Genomic DNA, 15,945 nt, shown 5'->3' on the forward strand with positions numbered 1-15,945 from the left:
TGAGGTTTTTTGTCCCAATACAATTCCAATTCAAACGTTAATTCACATTTCTCTCTCTTTTTGATGAATCACAGGACTGAATGACCGTGAAAGTAAAGGCCGCTGGGAGTGGGTGGGTGGGGAACCTGTCAGTTACACCAACTGGAGGAGGAGCCCTCCAAAAAACTGGCGGAAGGGAACAAGGAAGTGTGTCCTGGTCTGGAGGAAGACAAAATGGCAAATACGAGACTGTAAGAAAGGAAAGGGGCATCGCTATGTGTGTTATGTTAAAACATGAGTTGCAGACAGGCTGATGGTGAGCAAGGACATTCGTAGCTTCACAGTGCCCCTCCCAAAGACTGCTCCCCTCAGTGCGTTACATAACCTGAGAGGATACAGTATGTGACTTAGTGCACATATTAATCATGTGCACATCATTAATTGAGAAACTGAAAATTAAATGTGTGCTTTGTGAACTTTGTCATATCATAGAATTACTAGAGGCTTCAAACTAAAATGGTTGCCATGGTTGTTAAGCATACCGGGAATATTTATACATAACAGTGCAGTGAATATCATGCGGTATTGTGTGCGTGATGTACAGAAAAAGACACCAGCACAGAACGCATCAAGAAATGTTTGGATTCTGTGTCAACTGACTGTTACTATAACCAAGTGATTAAAAGCTACACATTTTAGAGTTATTAAGAGGACTGTCATATAATGTAAATGTAATATATGCTCCTCCAGTACTGTATGCCAGGGTTATTTTTACATATTTATTTCATTATTGTATGTGTTCTGTATGCTCTGAGATTTTCCATGTTTTGGGACCAAATATAGGACCAAAATAACACGATGTACAAGAAAGTAGTTTTATATTTTTACAAGCACCTATGCAATGTTTTTATTTTTATTTTGTAACAAGAACAACTTCTGTAAGTTTTTTTTTTTTAATCTTAATTCATTACATTGTCACATGAAAAAATGTCACATCTGCTAAAACATTCTCTGATAATAATTACACATAACACATAAGAAAAGGGCAAGAGGGAACATTACAATCATAAGAATGTTTTTATTCCTCCAGAAATCATTGACTTGTTCTTGTAGAAATAATACAATAAATTCTGTAAAAATAACTGGTGGTGTTCAGTTTTGCTTGTTAAAATATTTCAATTTCTATATTTAAAAAATAAAAAGTACAATTATATTGAGAGCAGATCAAAGTGTAGAAATAATAATAAAAAAAAACTTATCAAACAAAATTAAGTTTTTTGGTATCTGAGCTTGAAGGAATTTCAATTCAGGCAAAAACTTTTGAGGAATATATTCCATATGTTTTAATTTTTACATTTTTGTATTTTTTACTAATTGAAAGTGAAGAGTGAATGAATCTATTTGATCAAGTAAGGATATTGACGCTTTCTAGATTTCTGGAAGTTTTACTAAAACTTTAAATGTAAAAATTAGCTGTATGTGTACAGCTCGAAACAACACGAAGTATAAGTAGGAGAAAAAAAACAGGGCGGTCTGTACATTATGAATAAGATGTTTGTGCAAAGAATGAGGTGTAATTATTGGCAAAATAATATTCATCTTCAATCTACGGATGCATGACACCTGTTTGGTCAGCCAACACACAGGTTAGCACATACAGGTGCATCTCAATAAATTAGAATGTCGTGGAAAAGTTCATTTATTTCAGTAATTCAACTCAAATTGTGAAACTCGTGTATTAAATAAATTCAATGCACACAGACTGAAGTAGTTTAAGTCTTTGGTTCTTTTAATTGTGATGATTTTGGCTCACATTTAACAAAAACCCACCAATTCACTATCTCAAAAAATTAGAATACATCATAAGACCAATAAAAAAAACATTTTTAGTGAATTGTTGGCCTTCTGGAAAGTATGTTCATTTACTGTATATGTACTCAATACTTGGTAGGGGCTCCTTTTGCTTTAATTACTGCCTCAATTCGGCGTGGCATGGAGGTGATCAGTTTGTGGCACTGCTGAGGTGGTATGGAAGCCCAGGTTTCTTTGACAGTGGCCTTCAGCTCATCTGCATTTTTTGGTCTCTTGTTTCTCATTTTCCTCTTGACAATACCTCATAGATTCTCTATGGGGTTCAGGTCTGGTGAGTTTGCTGGCCAGTCAAGCACACCAACACCATGGTCATTTAACCAACTTTTGGTGCTTTTGGCAGTGTGGGCAGGTGCCAAATCCTGCTGTAAAATGAAATCAGCATCTTTAAAAAGCTGGTCAGCAGAAGGAAGCATGAAGTGCTCCAAAATTTCTTGGTAAACGGGTGCAGTGACTTTGGTTTTCAAAAAACACAATGGACCAACACCAGCAGATGACATTGCACCCCAAATCATCACAGACTGTGGAAACTTAACACTGGACTTCAAGCAACTTGGGCTATGAGCTTCTCCACCCTTCCTCCAAACTCTAGGACCTTGGTTTCCAAATGAAATACAAAACTTGCTCTCATCTGAAAAGAGGACTTTGGACCGCTGGACAGCAGTCCAGTTCTTCTTCTCCTTAGCCCAGGTAAGACACCTCTGACGTTGTCTTTGGTTCAGGAGTGGCTTAACAAGAGGAATACAACAACTGTAGCCAAATTCCTTGACACGTCTGTGTGTGGTGGCTCTTGATGCCTTGACCCCAGCCTCAGTCCATTCCTTGTGAAGTTCACCCAAATTCTTGAATCTATTTTGCTTGACAATCCTCATAAGGCTGCGGTTCTCTCGGTTGGTTGTGCATCTTTTTCTTCCACACTTTTTCCTTCCACTCAACTTTCTGTTAACATGCATGAATACAGCACTCTGTGAACAGCCAGCTTCTTTGGCAATGAATGTTTGTGGCTTACCCTCCTTGTGAAGGGTGTCAATGATTGTCTTCTGGACAACTGTCAGATCAGCAGTCTTCCCCATGATTGTGTAGCCTAGTGAACCAAACTGAGAGACCATTTTGAAGGCTCAGGAAACCTTTGCAGGTGTTTTGAGTTGATTAGCTGATTAGCATGTCACCATATTCTAATTTTCTGAGATAGTGAATTGGTGGGTTTTTGTTAAATGTGAGCCAAAATCATCACAATTAAAAGAACCAAAGACTTAAACTACTTCAGTCTGTGTGCATTGAATTTATTTAATACATGAGTTTCACAGTTTGAGTTGAATTACTGAAATGAACTTTTCCACGACATTCTAATTTATTGAGATGCACCTGTATGTAGTTTTGCAAACAAACTTTGGTCTATGTTCAAAACTAGATATTTAAGATTTAGCAACATTTGGATGTCATCCAGATATAATTCCACAATTCTGACAAAGCTAATGCTCCATCTTCAGCATCCGTTAGTATCTAAGGATTGAATCGAATTCTGATAAATGAAGAAACAATATTATATTTCAATAAATCAGTTTATTAAAAGTCAATCAAAATGAACTACCATATCATATAAAAGAATTTAAAAAGTTAACATTTTACAGATAAAAACACCTTTATCCCATCTTTACATACAAAATAAGGCACTATTCAGTGTTGTCTGCCTCGCAATATACAAAACCATTATCATTCAAATGAACATAATATGACAAATGTACAACTTGTCTCGTTCCAAATATGAGGAAAAAAATAACAATTATCCATACTTTGGTGTGCCCAAATAAATTTAGACTGCTGTTTACGCACAATTTACGAATTAATCTCAGCAATCATACATGTTATTCTCCAGTGTCCTCTACTGTAATTTCTGTGCACATTGGATGATAAAATTAGTTAAACATAGTAAAAGGGTGCAAATATTTTCAGTGGCCCATTTAAAATAGCGTGATCAGGGATTAAATTAAAAATAAGATACCACACATCTAAACCAACAAAAGAAGGCCATTAAATATATTAAGAAGGGATTATGATATCTCTTTTTTTTTAAAGGCAGTTCTTCTCAAACATAGGAACCATGTCACATTTAGCAGCTTTACCCTATGAAAATACAATAAAAACATTTAGCCATTCCAGGGAAAATTATAAGCAGTAAACCAAAATATCCTCCAAAAGAACAAATACACTGTGTAATACATAGGACATATTGAATTTCCATGCAACTGCTGCTTCTTTCAGTTTTGTTAGTTCTGTTAGTTTTAATTCATGTTGCATCACACTTACTCTGAGCCTAAGGAGTGTTTCTTATATTTTCTTTTAAGTTCTGCAATATAATTCTCTTTTGCTTAAAAATGTGCAAATGTCATGTTTTATACTACCACACACTCTTTCTCATTGAAAACGTAGCAACACAAATCTGCATGAGAAGGCAACTTAAAGTACACTGATCCACATTTCTCAGGTGGAGTGCTCATAATATTATGCAAATCACCACTGTGTATGTCATTGGATGAAATCTAGTGTCATAGGAAGCCATGTTCATCCAGTCCTTTCGTGGAAACAGGGTTCCATTTTGCAGTGGGTTTACTGGTAGCATGAACTGAAAATGAAACAATTAGTATTAATATTTTAACCGTTTCATTACATGAGACTGATGTAATTAACTTTATTACAGGTGAATATCACAGGCTTTATTTACAGTAAAGCTACTTAATTATAATCACGAGTTTGCAATATGGATGGCATGAGCCAATTAAAACATCAACCATAAAAGTACAAATAGCACAGATAACATTAGTATTGGTAACACTTTACAATTAAAAAACATGAACTACAAATGAACAATATTTTAACTGCACGTGTTAATCTTAGTTAATGTTATTCTGGTAACGCTTGATAATATGGTTCATTTTTTAACACTACACTGAAAAGATAAAGCAGAAAAGATTAAGTACTTTCTACACTGAATAAGTTAGTGTAAGCGTGAACTTGAAAATATTAAGTAAATTCTGCATTTGTACTCACTTCAAACATGTACAAATTAATGCTCTAGCTTATAAGTAAATATTATTTATGATTGTATGCTATCTATACATGCATTATTATGTATCAATCCTAAAGAAGAAAACCTTTTCATATTTATTTGCTTATTTGAGTGTTTCACAGGTAAATACAATACGTTAACTTGACTAAATTTTTCTAAGCTGGTGTTCCCAGCATGCACCAGGCTTGAATAATTAATGAGCTTGCATGGTTTCACTGTTTGCAAGTTGATTTACACTGTTTTTTATTGTTGATTATGTTGTTACTTGTGGTAACTTCTGAAATTCATTTTCTACTCAAAATTACCTGTTCACGATAAAAAAAAATGATCTGTTGATTGTTATCGTACTCAGGTCTGCGTGCACAGCTCTGGATGTTGTTTCTATTGCCATTAAAGAAAGGTGATGTTGTCTGATAGACTACATAGCATGCATTAAGCTTCCCTGAGGAAGGCTTTTGTCTGTCATGTGACTAAATATATTTAAAAAAGCATTGAAACGCTAGTACACTTTTAAAATCATGGCTCATTTCAGTGCTACATTGCTTGAGTAAAATGTACAAAGAGTGAGTAAAATGTACTTGAAACAAAGTATTGCAACGTAAACTTTACTTGACAACTTCTAATTAAAGCCACCAAGAAATATGTGTAGCCTTTACTTGAAAATATGGTCTGTTAAATTTACTAGCAATTTCTGCGTGGAAATTGTTTCCTAGGTTTTTTTTCCTGCTTTCCAACAAAAACATTGCTGCGTGCCTGAAGTTTGCAAAAGACCACCTTGACACTCCACAATGCTACTGGGAAGTAATCCTCACTCCAAATTTTGTTTCAGTGTAATAAATGCATAATGTATTATGAACTAACAAAAACAATATATTTTTACAGTATGCATTGATCTTAATGTTCATTTATGAAAATTCTATTGTTCAATGTAAATTCATGTTAGTTCAAAATGCATTAACTAATGTTAACGCATACAACATGTCATTTAAAACTATTATTTGTATAATATTAAACATGATTAATAAGTGATGTAAAAGTTAACTAATATCATTAAACTGTTAATAAATGCAACCTTATTGTAAAGTGTTACTGTTATTTCCAACATAAACTAATAAATGTAAAAAATTAAAAGTTGTATACGTCAACATCAGTGCATTATGATCTAACGTGAACTAACATTAAACAACAGTATTTTAATAAATAAATAGTAACCAAGATTAATAAATGCTGCAATAAAATATTGTTCATAGTTAGTTCATGATACCTACCGCATTAACTAATGTTTCCAAATGGAACCTTATTGTAAAGAGTTAACGACATTTTTATGTTTTATTGAACAATTATACACATTGCAATAAAAAAAATAGTTAGAAATAAATAAATACATTTTAAAAATCTATTTATATTTACCTGGCTTGTAGAAGCTTTAGAAACCTTTAATTGCATACTGGAGACATTTTTAGAAACTACACTACCGTTCAAAATTTTGAAACACTTGTCTGAAATGTTTCTCATGATCTTAAAAATCTTTTGATCTGAAGGCGTATGCTTAAATGTTTGAAATTAGTTTTGTAGACAAAAATATAATTGTGCCAACATATTCAGTTTTTTAATTACAAAACTCAAATTTTATTTAAAAAAAAAGGTTTTGAAATGGATGACTTGGACCGAATAATTAAGAAAAGCAGCCAATAAGTGCCCAACATAGATGGGAACTCCTTCAATACTGTTTAAAAAGCATCCCAGGGTGATACCTCAAGAAGTTGGTTGAGAAATGCCAAGAGTACATGTCTGCAAATTCTAGGCAAAGTGTGGCCACTTGGAAGATGCTAAAATATAACACAGTTTTGATTTATTTTTTAGTCACAACATAATTCCCATAGTTCCATTTCTGTTATTCCATAGTTTTGATGACTCATTCTTTATTTCATTTTTCACATTTCAAAATAACAGCAGAGTAAGTGACCCTAAACTTTTGAACGGTAGTGTATATCTAAATATTAGAAGTTTTATAGAGGTTGACAAAAATCTACCGCTTTATTGCCCACCCCTACACAATAGCATACGTAGGTGTGTGTGCATTTGTGACTGCAGTTACCTGGTACTGGTATCGCTCTGGGTTGCTGTGGTGCCTGTGAATCTGATGGAGCTGTTGACACTCCGTCCCCACAATCACTTTCTCCAGATGACGTATGATCCCCACCTCTAGAGTCTGCAGTCATATATAGAGCAGGTCTCTTTTTGTGGTACTTGGCACGGTATGTGTCCGTCATGCAGTTATCCACAGAGAAATAGGTGGTGGGGATCACAGGAGATCCGACCAGAGGTTTAGAACCAGTAGAGTACTTCTCCTCTCCCTCGCTAGCTGAGAGATCATTCCTGTCTTGATCAGAAGAACCAGATTTGGAGCTTGTGTCTGATGAGAGCATGTTTGACTCAGCTGAGTTTTCAAGCCATTTCTGTAGGCTTGTGTAGGACATGGGCCAGCCGTTCCGCAGAAGGCGTTGAGGGCTGGGCGGAGAGGGATTGTGCATGAGGCGTCGCCGGTCCTCTGAACTTAAAACATGTGGTTTCGGAGGCAATGGTGGAGCTGTAGAGTGGGATAGAGTCCGAGAGGGAACCTGAGGAGGCGCTTCAGTGTGTGATGAGGAATCTTCCTGCTCAGAAAAAGGACCGGCGAGGTCATCCGAGCTATTCCACTCCGAGCTGCTGGTTTTGGTGAAATAAGGAGGGACGGGGTTTCCGTTTGCTATATCTGCTCTCTTGCCCCCAGTCTTTTCCATCTTGTTTGTACCAGGGTTGTATCTAAAAGCTGTTCTTCTGCAGGAGGAAACACCAGGTTGTAATGTTATACACAAGCAGGGACTAAAAACAGTTCAAGAAATGAAAACGAGAACTAAAAACGAATATTTTTTTATTTTTTTGCAGAACATAACTGAAAGCAAGAACAATGTTCCAGAGTGAAAGAAAAATGTTCCAGAGTGAAAACGTTATTTTGAAATGCTGGTAACTGGTTAATTTCATTCCGATAATTTTTTTTTATGAAACCAAAGACTAAAGGATTTATCACAGTAAATATTCGGAATCACACCACTTCCTGTTGCCCAGAAAATGTCTCTCTTTTTAGTAGAACATGATAAGCATGTGCTTTCATTCTGAAGGGAACTGCTGCATCACACATTTCTTTGCCTTAATGCACACGATGTGGATGTAGCCTTCCGTGACATGCTGAAGACATTTTTGGCAACTATATATAATTACTACATATACAGTACTGTGCAAAAGTTTTAGGCACTTGTGAAAAATGTTGCATAGTGAGGATGTCTTCAAAAATAATGCAATAAATAGTTATTATTTATCACTTAATGTCATACAAAGTCCAGTAAACATAAAAAAAGCTAAATCAATATTCGGTGTGACCACCATTGCCTTTAAAAATCCTAGGTACACCTGGACACAGTTTTTCTTGGTTGTTGGCAGATAGGATGTACAAAGCTTCTTGGAGAATTCGCCACAGTTCTTCTATCTGTTTAGACTGTCTCAATTGCTTCTGTCTCTTTATGTAATCTCAGACTGACACGATGTTCAGTGGGGGGCTTTGTGGGGGCCATGACATCTGTTGCAGGGCTCCCTGTTCTTCTATTCTAATCTTTTCTATTTGCAAAAGTAATGTTTGGGAGTCTAACATTTATATTTCCTATTGACACACTAAAGCTGAAGATATAAATAACCATCTTAAGACAAATGCTTTTGTGAAACATCTTATGTGCACAGTACTGTACATGCATGATCAATCCAGATGCAAGGAAAAATATCGAGGTAAAAAGTGCATTTCTCAGTTGTTTCCAAGTTCTCTCTGAATTATTGTTAAGTATGATGCATTAATACAGATTTGATGGTGCAGGATTTTGACTGAGAAGCAGATCTGCAATTAAAACAAATAATTAAAATAAAATTATTAAACAATTATTAATTAAAATAAAATAATTTACATAAGATGATGTTTAGTCCAAATGTGCCCATACAGTGTGTGTGAAGGCAGGAGAGAGATATTTAGGCTATTAATTGATTTTAGAATACATTTATTGAAAAAAATTGCTTATATTTTTGCTTATTTTGGGTGAGGCAAGTCCCTTATTTTGAGCTTGTTTTTTCAGACCAGGCCACTTGTTTCTCTTGTGAGATCTGGCAACACTGCAACTGGTATATCACCCACCCTTAGCACAAAGTACTTTCATTTAAAAGAGAACACTATTAACCGTTCTTTTATTTAGTTTCTAACTGGTTACCAATTGGAAATAAGGCAGTGGAACTTCGGAACCAGAATGAAAAAATACAGTTTCAGCACAGAACACAAATGAAAAACATTCAGTTTTTAGTCCCTGTACACAAAGACTGCCTTGTCAAAGATATCAAAGAAACTAAACACACAATTGCCTATACTTGCCCGTATGAGGCAGTGCAATGAACTGAACTCAGATATTAATAAAAATGACCTGGGCTTCATGTTTAAATAAGTATGTTTGCACAAAATGTCTTTGGAAAGTGTATATGCCATATCCATGATACCCAAAGCCTGGAGAGAGTCATCTAAAGCATATTATTTTAATTAAGCACAACAGTGCCTGCCCACTTTTTCAGCCGTCTTGGTTCCCAAAGTATTTTTCCCATTCATTTCTTCCATAGGGATTTCATAAAATCCTTCATAAATTGTTCTAAGCCATGAACAAAATATGACACCAAGGGGAATTTTTTTTTAATGATTACACAAACACACTTTTCTAGCAAAACACAAAAAGGGGTTTGTTAGGTTAGAAATATAAACAAAAACAATAGATATACTGTTCAAAATGATGACAGAAATTATTAGGACACTTTCTGTTGGTCAAACTTAGTGGATCTGGTCCAAAGTTAATGTGATGAACTACACTTACTTGACTTCATACACTGACTAAAAATAGGACCCGCTGTTTTTTTGTAATGGCAAAAAATAGCTAAGGAAATTAAAGTTTGTTCTGGTTTATCATCATTTGTATGCAGATGCCACTTGATTTTATATTTTGTTATCTAATGCAATGAAAGTCAAAGATTTTAAGTATGTTTTAAAAGAATATTCCAGGTTCAATACAAGTTAAGCACAATCGACAGCATTTGTCTTTGAAAAAAAAAGCAAAAGGCACTTACAACTGAAGTTAATGGGGCCAATCCGTAATAGTTAAAATACTCACTGTTTCAAAAGTATAGTCACAAGACAAACAATATGTGTTAAAAAAAAAACATTTTAGTGGAATAAAATCACTTACTAACTTTTCTGTGTAAAGTTATAGCCAATTTTACAACTTCATTGCCATTACCGTCAACAAACCCTAAAAAAAAGATTTAAACAGATCTATTGTAAGTGCCTGACTGTAACCAATTTTTGCACTCTTTTTTTTGTGGTAGATCAACATTATGCCACAATTGCTGTTGTTTGAGCTTAAGTTGTATTGATCCCGCAATATTCCTTTAAGTGTCCATATACTTTATTGGGGCCACTGCATGTACGGTCAAATATATATGTGTACTGAGTACAAACATTTTTAGTAAAGAACCTACAAAAATATTATGCATGAAGTCACATCTTTTGAAATTTAGTTTATAAACAGCTTACCTTGGAATGACAGGACTCATGGAATGATCATGTGTTTTCTTTTGATGGTCACCTACAAAATAAATGCAAAATAACATTTGTTATATACCCATTAATACATACAATTTTATTTGCACATCTGCTTTAATATTTCCGCACTGACAAACTGTGAAAAAGATGGTAAGTGTTATGCATTCACACATAGATTGCTGCTAGATTCTGGCAGATATGTCACAGAGGGCAACTCCTGGCTGTAAATTCACAGTACAGACATGTTATGTAACAGAGGTCAGGGCTAGGGCATTGTCTGGGTCCAGTGAGGAAGTGTCGCAGCGGGGAGGCCTTGGTCTGTCTGATGCAATCGAGCCCCTACAGAGGAGCCCAGTGCCATCCGGTTTAATCCAGCATCTTAGTGCACTCCCTATGGCTGGTTAACAAAGAGCTGAAGGGGTAAATGTGATCATAAGAATGCCCTTGCCATGCCAAGTGGGCACTGAGTCAGAGAACATGAATTAAAATAGAGAAAGGGAGGAAAGCCTTCCAAATTGAATGTGTTGTTGTAGTAACCACACCTTGTAAATCTGACTAGCTGCCAGGTGGATTTTGGTAATTGTGAGGCATGTGACTGCACAGCTGAATGATGGTTACACGTTGGTTGCAGAGTCACTGGGCAAAACTTCAAAACAACATCTTTAACACAGCTTTTCTCAAAGAAGTTTCCCTTGAAGAGACAAGTAAATGCACACCTTAAAATTTAGTGGTATGCCATAAATGTATAAAGGAAAAAATATATCACAACTCAGAATGCAAGCTTATGAATTCTATATAAAATAGATATGCTTGGATTTTGAAAATGTTACCCGATTAAGATAAGGTAGTATTTGACCCCATGAAAAACTTAGATTTTTATTGCTTTTCGCCCATATTTGATAGCTTTGTGACCACCCATATGCTGGTTCAGGGGTTTTCAAACTGGGATCCTGGGACCCCCAGGGGGCGACAAGGGGGTTCTAGTGTATACGTGGAAAATTTCAGAGGAAAAAACAATTACATTTTTTTTTTTCAAATTTTACATTATTATTCTTTTATTCTGCTTTGTAAAGACTATAAATAAATTTACAATGTTTTTCTTCAGGTTTACACATATAACATTACATTAAAAAGATGTGCTGTCAACTTAATACAAAGTAAATATGTTCCATATAATATTTTAAAAATTTCAATCAATCAGTTACAATTTACACTATAAAAGCCAAATATTAAATTTTGCAAACAACAGGTTCTCTTATTTATCACAATTACTATTTTTTTCTCACAGAATATCTATGTAAAAATATATAGCTGTCTTACATTTAGGAAGAGGATCCCTTGTGAGCAGATCATCATATTTGGGGGTCCTATGCATCAAAAAGTTTGAAAACCCCTGTGCTAGTGTACTCCTAAAAGTTCACAAAATTAACTTTTAGCTGAAGTAAACATTTAAAATGTTCAGTCTTTCTCTAATGGGAAAAGGACCAAAAATACTAAAGACATCACCTTACATTTTTGAACGGTAGTGCTGTCAGTCGATTAAAATTATAATCGTAATTAATCACATAATTGTTTTATAGTTATTCACGATTAATCACAGATTTAGAAAATGCTAAAATTTGACACTATATATACTTCTTTTCCTGTCAAAATGCATTTATTTCCATCTTAGAAAAGAATATGTAACAATATAATGCTTTATCATTTTCCAAACAAAGCCTTCCACAGTATAAAGATATAAAATAGCACCAAATTCAAGTAACATTAAACGTTTCTCAAATTCTGAGTGGGAGTTTGACTAATTGAAAGAAGTTAGGTTGCATATTCATTGCAATGGGCATTAAATCTTTTAAACTCTCATCCGCCACAATATTAATCTGCCGGCAGACTGTGGCTATCCGTTTTTCTACAGCAATCGTGAAGCTGCGTTCACGATTCGCAACAGGGCGGCAATGCTAGCGTCGAGCGTCACTTTGAACTCCACATGAAAAGCACTTGCAGACAAAAACGTCTCATTCTGTTTTGGTGATAGTTAAGATTCAATGTGCTTCTATGGTAATTAAAATGCGCCTTACATACGTAGGCTGAAAAATACTTGATTTCTATCACAAATCCCATCAGGTCCTTTCTCCATAATTTTTTCACAGACAGGGAAGTGCTGTTGTGTGTGTGTGTATGTTGTAAAGTGTGCGTTAGTGTAATGACTCTGGGCAGACACATTACAAAGGTTTCACCCTCCCAACAACTGTTAATGCTGGTTTATGCTGTATTAACGGTAAATGCGCTAATCACAATTATGTTATGTACAAAATAAACTTTTTTAAATTAATCACGTGTTAAAGCGTTAATTCTGACAGCTCTACTAAAGGGTATTGGTTGCTCATTTTTTATTATTAAAAAAAAAAAAAAACAAGCCCTTTGATTTGTCCTGCCCTAACTTCCTATTTCAATGGGAAATAAGTCAAGGAAAGAAAACTGTTTGTTAAAGGTTTTTTTTTAGAGCTGGGATCTGAATAAGGAAGTGAAAGTGTCCACAAACCCTAGAGGGCACTACAGATCCTAAAGACAGATATTTGCTTTGCTATACATGTACCATCTCAAATCCAGTGAGCAGAACCTTAATTAAACCCATTAGTGTTAATCTAAATTTCACTTTAAATAGTCGACTGCTTCATATTTTAATGCAAAAAATGTAATAAATAACAAAATACAAAAGAAATAAAAAAAAGCAAATACACTCTTTAATTAGTCCTATACTTGCTTGCCATCATGGGAAACTCTGATTGTATTTGCTTTCTGAGCACAGCAGTTGCTCCCAATGTCAAGGCCCGTGAGATTCAAGCAGCAGGGTACATGTGTGTGTGTGATGAACTGTTTTGTTTTTTCCCAGCGCATTAACAACTAAATCCCTTTGGCCAGCATGCAATTATGAGAGGATTGGACTTTAGACCCCATTTTCTAGTCTTTCCAGCCTGTTATGTTTAAGCTGCTAAGCCTCATGTGAAGAACCTCCATTTGATGGACACGACTTGCAGTGTTGGCAAGCTGATAACAATATCGACAATAAAGAAGCTACACAGAATGGCAGTCTACAGCCTTTCATGAAATGGCTTGTGTGAAGTAGAAAGCTACAGAGCCTGCACTTTTTAAATATTGATCAAGGACAGCAAATAGTTACATTTAGATCAAATCCACTTCTATTTCTATTCAGTACCTCATAGTCCTGAAATCAAATGATTAGACTAGACTAGACATTTACATTTTCTGAATAAAATGAGAGTGGTGCACTGTAAATACAAATAGTTATCTCAAATTGTAAAATAATAATAATTTTTAAAAAAATAGTTTACTCAAGCTTTTTTCTTTTTTTTTTTTTTTTTACTATTCTTACTAGTTTTAATTAAGTTACCATTACTCTCTAAACCCTAAAGTTGTCATTAATAAAAACATTTATTTGGTCCTAATTAAACAGTACTTGAAATGTCACATTTTGAAATCTTAACTCAAATTTATACATTCTTTAAACTTTGGCTTTGTGTACAACTAACTCAAAATTATCAAGTACAAAATTGCAGCTGTGTGGAATAACCATAAGCCCTTGTGCTTATATAATAAATGATGTATGTTTGGGCAAAACAAGGGAACTTATGTAGAAAAATAATAATTATTTATAAATGTATATAGTTTTAATTCGTATTACTATTGTTGTTGTTTTGTTGTAGCTGGTTAATTGTTGTGGTTTGTGTGAAGTCACCATTAGGGTGACTAGTGTTATTTCTGGTGAACTTGGAGCCTGTTAAATTTAAGCCATTCTTCTTTACTCAATTGTACTTTACAAAAGTGTAGGTTTATGTGCACTTAGAACTACTAAGGAGAATCCAATGAGTCATACTAAGATTCCAGTAATAATTTCTCTAATACTGTAAAAGATGTACAATAACTCTTTTGTTATTTGAATTGAAATAAAAAGCAATGAGATCTTAATCACAGATGAGTTTACTTGTAACTAGTTGACACTACATAAAAAAATAAAGTTTAGTTTAGTAAGTTTACTTGAGCAAAATAAGTGTTTACTTAAAAAAAGCATGCAAACCAATTGCTTTAAAAAAAATCTAAGTAAGGTTAACCAATTAGATTTTACAGTGTGCTTGCCTGTACAAACCTGCTGACATGATACTAGGGGTGCGTGTTGGTGGTTGCCAGGGTGTTGCTATGTGGTTGCTAAAGTTTTCTGAGAAGTGGCTTAATAACCCAAGTCTCTATGGTTTTCTGCTCTTTATATATGACTCTGGTCTCTCCTTCCATGCAGGCCAATTTGATTTTTTTGCCAGTTTTATTGTCCACCAGTAGAAAGTCCTAAGTTTAATTGTTTAGAAAGGCAACAGCACACCTCTCCTCAAGTCACACAATTTGAGGTTTCATTCATGACTAAAAATGATGTATGTTTGTTCAAATCCCAAACATGAGCAATAATAGCTCGACTTAGCAAGCACCACCAATAAAGGATAACTCTGTGATGTTCAAGTTGGATTTGTCATTACTGACTATAAACTGATGTCAAAAAAAAGAAAACAAAATTAGCACCAGCTTGTGTCATACAACTACGCCTTTAAAGATGACTGCAAGAGCATTGTATTGGTTATTAATCTCAACACTGTTAATCTCTTATTCATTAAATTCATATACATTTTCTGTAAAGCCAGAATATCCACACCCATGAGAATATTAGCACATAGACAGCCATCATACTTCCAGACAGGCCTGCATTAGAAGTCTGTTGAGCAGCAGATCAGTCTGAAGGGTTTGGACTGGTGTCATGCCAACATGAGTTCACTGCCAGCTCAACAGCTGACTGACACACCTGTTCTCTTAGTTTGCACTTGATAGTGGAGTGAATCAGATCCAAATGTTCAGCACCACATTTAGATGGTAAATTGGCCAAGCTAGAATGTACCTTGAGGCAGATATTTATGTGTGTGATAAATGTCTTTTACTGCAGTGTTAAATGACTCTCATTTTCACCACTTTTTATATTAATGCTAAATGGGAATATGATTCCATATGCAACTGCTTGCCAAGTAATACTTGCATATATAAATACAAACATATGTATCGCATTAGACTAGACTGAATTGGATCTGCTGACCTGTCAAAAATATTTACTGATGTCTAAGAATAACTATTTTCCACTGTGCAACAGGATGTCTTAAATGCAACTTTGAGAATGTCTTGTCATGGTTTTAATGCACCATACAGAAAAGAGGCATGCTACAAAATCTCAAAACAACTAGACAAGCATGCATTCAACTTGAGTCTTAAAAAATAGGCCTTAACATGAAAGTAAACAGACTGTGCTTTTCTCAAATTAACA

The 15,945-nt window shown here is 34.8% G+C and overlaps 2 protein-coding genes across 3 annotated transcripts in view; one reads left to right on the forward strand and one right to left on the reverse strand.

Moving 5' to 3' along the window:
* Positions 1–1,194, forward strand: part of LOC127412858 (FRAS1-related extracellular matrix protein 1-like) — a 58,316-nt gene extending 57,122 nt beyond the window's left edge. The window contains exon 37 of the mRNA XM_051649540.1: positions 75–1,194. Coding sequence (XP_051505500.1) covers positions 75–277 — 203 coding nt within the window. The 3' untranslated portion in view covers positions 278–1,194. The remainder of the gene's footprint in view (positions 1–74) is intronic.
* A 2,219-nt stretch (positions 1,195–3,413) lies between these two features.
* Positions 3,414–15,945, reverse strand: part of LOC127415315 (inactive ubiquitin carboxyl-terminal hydrolase 53-like) — a 79,345-nt gene continuing 66,813 nt past the window's right edge. For both annotated transcript variants that reach the window (XM_051654037.1, XM_051654028.1), the window contains exons 16-18: positions 10,566–10,617; positions 7,014–7,735; positions 3,414–4,471 (exon numbers count right to left, since the gene is read on the reverse strand). In XM_051654037.1, the coding sequence (XP_051509997.1) occupies positions 4,395–4,471; positions 7,014–7,735; positions 10,566–10,617 (851 nt within the window). In that variant the 3' untranslated portion in view covers positions 3,414–4,394. The remainder of the gene's footprint in view (positions 4,472–7,013; positions 7,736–10,565; positions 10,618–15,945) is intronic.

The sequence above is a fragment of the Myxocyprinus asiaticus genome, chromosome 2 (genome assembly GCF_019703515.2).
Source record: "Myxocyprinus asiaticus isolate MX2 ecotype Aquarium Trade chromosome 2, UBuf_Myxa_2, whole genome shotgun sequence".
In the NCBI taxonomy this organism is placed as follows: Eukaryota; Metazoa; Chordata; class Actinopteri; order Cypriniformes; family Catostomidae; genus Myxocyprinus; species Myxocyprinus asiaticus.